Source organism: Propithecus coquereli, unplaced genomic scaffold (assembly GCF_000956105.1).
Source record: "Propithecus coquereli isolate 6110/MARCELLA unplaced genomic scaffold, Pcoq_1.0 Scaffold555, whole genome shotgun sequence".
NCBI classification, from domain to species: Eukaryota; Metazoa; Chordata; class Mammalia; order Primates; family Indriidae; genus Propithecus; species Propithecus coquereli.
The window spans coordinates 142,156-148,027 of NW_012151452.1; the positions used below are offsets into that span (position 1 = coordinate 142,156).

Sequence of the window (5,872 nt, forward strand, 5' to 3'; positions counted from 1 at the left end):
AATCTTTCTTCTAATATCTACATACTTCAGTATAAGAATTCAACTTTCTTTTTAACTTTCGGTAGGCAAAACACTGTCTTTTCCCTGTGCTAATTCATTCCACAAATAAAATCCATGGCAAAAGCAAATAATAAATCATCACCTTTCCTCAGCTTAAACACATGCCTTTCTTTGAGCTATTTTGGTTCACAAATGTGTAATGGGGATTTCCTTTGCTTAACCTCATTCACTTGGATTCTATTACCATTTTTAATATCAGCCATAAATTTGGCTTTTAAAACCATAATTTGTAAAATTTTCTTTCATGCTTCATTCTGAAGAATTGTTAAATTTCAAGAAAACTTGGACCTCTGGTGAAACTCTTCTGGTACTAAGAAAATAAAATCAAGTCTGGTTGCTTAAAGGAGATAATTAAACTAGCTGTCTTGGTCTATTTTTGTCCATTCCCCATTTGTGTATATTTGGTTCCAGCTCTTTTAATTTTCCTGGCCCTTATATTTCTGTCATTCTTAGGTGTCTCTGTATCTCTCTCGATCTTTCTATCTCTATCTCTCTTTTTCTTTCATTCATTCTTTTGGTGGTAGGTGATTTTTTTTTCAGCACAAAGATATCTCTCTTTCTCTTTCTCTTTCTCTCTCTCTCTCTCTCTCTCTCTCCCCTTTTCCCTCTCCCTCCCTCTCTCTCTTCATCCACCCCCTATTTTCTAATATTAACTATTCCACTTTTCAATTTCAAATCTATTTCAGTCAGTTTGCTTCTCCCTTAGGTTTTTTTTTTTCCCCCCTGAGCAACTCTCTAAGTGTTTGCCGATAACATCTTAGGGACAGATTATTTTTCATTGGGCCCATTGTAAGAAGTAGCCAGCTTATTGCATTACTGCAGAACACATTTCAGACTATACAATTGTAACAAATGAACAACTTGTCCTCCACAGACTCACCACAGGATCCAATTAGTTACTAAATCTTTACTCAGGTTTTCTAATTATTTTCTGGAATTATACAATTGGGCTGCCTGAAACAATTCAAAAATGTCTTCATTTTTTTACATATATATGCATATACAGTATACGCATACATATGCATATTACAAGTTAAAACAAAATTATGACTCAGTGTAAGCAAAAGGAACAAATCTTTAGATTAAATCATACACACATTTAAAAGGGAATCAAATAAATACCTCCACATTGTAAAAATAAAAGAGAGAGAGAGAGAGAGAGGCATTTTACTTCTTCTGCATATCTAGAATTTTAAACTGTTATAATTTAAAAATAAAATATAAACATCGATCTGCAAGTCATTACAACAGGTGATCACTTCAGCAAAATCTATATTGCAACTTCAGCACATCTTTATTTAGAACTCTTTCATTGTGGATAAACAGCCACAAAAATAAATGCTGACTTAGAAAGTATAAATACAAATATTTAAACAAAAATGTCTGCAGCATTCATAGCGCAAATTGTACCTGAACTGAAGGGCTCTGTGTTTCTAATATATATTACATATGTGTCCATTATATTCACTTCTATCTAACCATATACATATATTTATTTATAATTTGCCAAGTGCTATTAACAAGATACCTGAAACAAAATATATAAAAAGCATTCTATTAACTGATTTGAAAATAAAGACAGAGTAAACAGCTATGCACATAAAATTAAATTATATCTCTTTTTGCTGCATATCCACCGAGACTTAAAAATATCAGCTGAAAAGCCTATACTTTGTTTAAAGCTAGTGTTTATTAAATAGCCTGCTCCTTGTAAAATTTGTTCACAAAGGGGGAAAATGCTATTTTCATTTTTAGAGTCTCAGTTCAAATTTAAGGAGCAGTTTAAATTTTAGTTTGGCTGAAAAAGCCTTTGAATTCCCTACAACTTCAACGGTCTTTTAAAAATTAGCTCTACTTAATAAAAGAGACAAAAGTATCAAGATATATATGAATTTAGCCTATTTTTATTTCTGTGTGTTCATAGTAAACATTTTTGTAAGTGACAAACACGGGCATATGACCACAGTATCACAATCAAGAAATTTTAAGACAACATTAACAATCACTCAAATTTATGCGGCATTTGCGCAACACAGGTTACATATTTGCAAGGTTTACCTATAAGTACAATAGGTATTAACATTTCACTACATTTAGAAAAAATAAAAAGTGACCTGTTAGTGACCACATACATCAAAATATACACAACACAAACTGAAGGCAATCTTTAATTTGTCCCCTTCCAATTCAATTGAATGGGCAGTGTTGCCAACTGAAACAACTTTCCTTTTTGTTTGTTTAATACTTAGTATACCAAGTGCATTTTCTAGAACCCAATCTTTGGTCTAAAAGTAAACAAAAGAAAAAAACAGTTCTTTAAAGAAAAGGACAAAACAATAAATGGCCAAAATAATTTCTTGGGCACCTTTACTACGAATGCTTCTTAAATACAAATTACAGTTTAACATTTTAAAACTCTCCCCATAATTTAGGTTGTTTTCAAGGTCTGCATCCACCATATAGATCCATGATAACTTATAATACTGCACACATGGAATTCTGGCGGCTCTTAGAGATAGACTTGTCAGGTTTGAATGAAATGGCAAAGCAGTCACTATTTAGATACACATTCTACTATAATTTTGACTTCCAAACCTTATATTCTACAATGTATTCTTCCCACATTGCACCTCGCTGACACTCCACACCTTGTTAGAATAATAAACAACCCTAGAGACTGAACAAACGTACAGAGATTGGGGGGGGGGCTTAATAAAAAATACCTGGACTTATTTTTTAATTATCATTTACAATGCAAATGTGTGTAAAACGTTCACTTACAGTCTGGTCCCAGGGATGTTAATGTATTAAAGGGTTGGAAGAAGACCCCTGATTTTGATGTGTGAAATAATCAGACAGTCCACCGGACAGTCCCGTCGTAAAACTTGGCAAAGAGGGTCTTAAAGACTCACAGGGCAGGGTCGAAGGGGCCTGCGGCGACGTGGAGGAGGACGCGGCCCTGGCGCTCATGGACGTGCTGCTCTGCGAAGTCATTGACGGGTGCGGGACGTGGGGGAAAAAGTAACTGGTCTGGCCCGCGAGCAGGTTGACGGAGCAGGGGTTGAGGGAGTAGGTCCCGGAGCAGGGCACCGACAGGCCGCAGGGCACCGAGGCGGCGAGCGCGGCGGCGGTGAGGTGGTGCGTGGCGTACGGGATCTCCCCGTTGACCAGCCGGTCCACGCTCAGGCCGTTGGCCGTGGAGAAGGAGTGGTTGTTGCCCAGCGAGTTCTGAGTCAACACGGAGCTGTAGGGCATGGGGTGGCTGGGGTAGGCCGACGTGGTGCCATTGTAACTCAAAGTGCTGCTGGCGCGGGGGTGGTGCAGAGACAGGAAGGGCGACATGGGCCAGTAGAGGGAGCCGGCGCGGTCCATGAAGGTGAGGCCGGTGGAGGTGAGGCGCGCCCCGCGCTTGAAGGCCAGCTTGGCCCGCGACGTGGTGGAGCGGCGCCGCAGCTTGCCCGTGGTGCCGCCGATGAACACGTCGTCGCTCGACGGGTCCAGCATCCAGTAGTTGCCCTTGCCCGGGTCGTCGTAGTGGCGCGGCACCTTCACGAAGCACTTGTTGAGGGACAGGTTGTGGCGGATGGAGTTCTGCCAGCCCTGCTTGTTCTCGCGGTAGTAGGGGAAGTTCTTCATGATGAACTCGTAGATGCCGTTGAGCGTGAGCCGCTTCTCGGGGCTCTGCCGGATGGCCATCATGATGAGAGCGTTGTAGCTGAACGGCGGCTTCTCGTACTTGCCGTTCTTCTTCTCGCCCTCCTTGCCCCCCTCCCCGTCCTTGCCGCCCTCGCCCGCCCCCTTCTTCTCCTCCCCCACGGCGCCGGCGCCCTTCTCCTTCTCCTCCGGCCCGACGGGCGCCAGCTCCCCGGGCCCGCCGCCCGGCTCGCCCTTGCCGCCCAGCCCGTCCGCTTTGGCCCCGTCCAGAGCGGCGGCCGGCGGCGGCGGCGGCGGCGGCGGCGGGAGCAGCAGCTGCTGGGGGCCCTTGTCGTCGTCGGTGGCCGGAGCGCCCCGCGCCTGGGGGGGCTGCGGTGCCGGGGGCGGCGGCGGCGGCTGCTGCTGCGGCGGCGGCGGCGGCGGTTGTGGGGCAGGCGGCGGCGGGTGGTGGTGGTGGTGGTGGTGGTGGTGGTGGTGCTGGGGGTGGTGGCTGTTGTGGTGGCCGTGGCTCGCGTGGTGGTTGTCGTTCTGGACCGCCTCGGGCACCAGGCTGTTGATGCTGAACGAGGACTTGGGGATCATTTTCACCTCTTTCCTATCTCCCATGTCCAGCATCACCCAGTCGTCGAGGGGAAACGGCAGCGGCGGCGCGGGAGCGGGGCAGCGGCACGGCGGGCGGCGGAGACCGGTGGGTGCCGAGCGGGGCGCGGGGGGCGCGGGCGGCAGCGGCGGCACTGAGCGCTCCGGCAGCAGCGCAGTTGGACCGCAGGCTCGGGCGCTGGCAAGTCATGTAGCAAAAGCAGCAACCACCCCTCAGGAATTAGAAAAAAAAAAAAAGAAAAAGAAAAAAAGAAAGAAAGAGAAAAAAGAAACAACCACCGCCCCGGGGGTGAAGCTCCCTCGCTCCCAACTCTACTTCTCGGTCTCCCCCCCACCCCCCGCTCCCCCCCCCTGCTGCTTCCTCCTCCTCCTCCTCCTCTTGCAGCAGCAGTCACAGCAGCAGCAGCAGCAGCCCAAAGGGGGGGAGAGCCGGGCGGCGGGCGGGCGCGTCCCGGAGCGGCCGCGGCGAGGCTGGGGAGACAGCGATCGAGGCGGCTATAGCCACAATTAATTTTCCGAGCTACAGGCGCACACTAGGGCTGTAAAAAAATTTTTGGTTTAACCTTTCCTACCGCTGGGCCAATCAGAACCGGCGGCGTGCGGGAACGTCTCTCTCGCCGTCGACCAATCGGCGGGGCCGGGCCCACCCACCCCCGCCCCGCCCGCTGGCTCCCGCCCCCTGGGCGCTCGCCGCCCCCTCTCCGCGGGCCTCGGGCCTCGGACCTCGCGGCCGCGCGGAGCCGCGCAGGGATACGCCGGCGGGAGCTCGCTGCGCCGCGGCCCTGCTCTGCGCCCCCGCCACCTCCTCCACCCGCCGGCCCCGCTCAGCCCAAATCCCCTTCCTAGGGCAAATAGCTCACGTTTCCGGCTTCCTTCTCATTGTACTGGGTCATTTTCGTTTGGGAGCCAGTATTTGTCCTTAGAGGTTAAAGTTTGTATCCGTTTTATTTTTAAAACCGGGGGTGGCGGTGGTGGGAAAAGTGGGGGTGCAGGGAGAGGATGCCAGGAGAGGGCAGGAAATGGAGTAGGAAGAGGCGAGGCACTACTTTTCCGAGTCAGGCCTCGAGTCTGGCATTTCTGAGCCTCTAAGAAAATTGTGCCCCTGTAGGTACTCTTCCAGCAAAGCTTTGGACGTGGGAGACGAGAAGGCCCACTGCTGGCCTGTGCGTGTGTGCGCGCGCGGGGGCGTCCTATACCTTGGGGGAGGAGGGTCTGGGAGAGGTTTGGGAACGAGGGGATGAGGAGGAGGAAGTGGGTAGACGAGCTCGGGCCAAACAGGGGTTACTTACTCTGTTCCCGAGGCCGGGGCGGCGGCTAGTTCGGGGCTCAGGAGCCGCGGGGAAGCAGGGCCTGGGGCTCCAGGTGCTGCGGCGGCGGGCGGGGGCGGCTCAGTGGTGGGCGCCTCTGATGGCCTTCCGAAATGAGAGGTGCCCAGAGAGAAAACAGTACCAAACAATCTCGAAATAAATCAGGTAACACATGCTATATATGTGTTTCTCTTTCTTCTCCCTTCTCTCCGGCTCTAGACAGTCGCTCACGCGCGGGGTGAGTCGGTGTC

The 5,872-nt window shown here is 49.4% G+C and overlaps 1 protein-coding gene across 3 annotated transcripts; it reads right to left on the reverse strand.

Annotated features, from left to right (window-relative positions):
- Positions 1-1,331: 1,331 nt before the first annotated feature.
- FOXG1 (forkhead box G1) lies at positions 1,332-5,413 on the reverse strand. Of its 3 annotated transcripts, none has more exons than XM_012657645.1 (2): positions 3,991-5,413; positions 1,945-3,948 (listed from the first exon to the last, which is right to left on the reverse strand). In XM_012657645.1, exons 1-2 carry the CDS (start codon positions 4,327-4,329, stop codon positions 2,860-2,862), a joined length of 1,428 nt encoding a protein of 475 aa, XP_012513099.1. In that variant the 5' UTR covers positions 4,330-5,413; the 3' UTR covers positions 1,945-2,859. The 3 variants fall into 3 exon arrangements, with proteins under 3 accessions (XP_012513098.1, XP_012513099.1, XP_012513100.1); XM_012657646.1 differs by having other exon boundaries at positions 3,988-5,413; XM_012657644.1 differs by having other exon boundaries at positions 1,332-5,413.
- Positions 5,414-5,872: the final 459 nt, after the last annotated feature.

Coding starts and splice junctions, on each gene's coding strand:
- FOXG1 (XM_012657644.1), bottom strand. CDS start 4,329: ATGCTGGACATGGGAGATAGGAAAGAGGTGAAAATGATCCCCAAGTCC.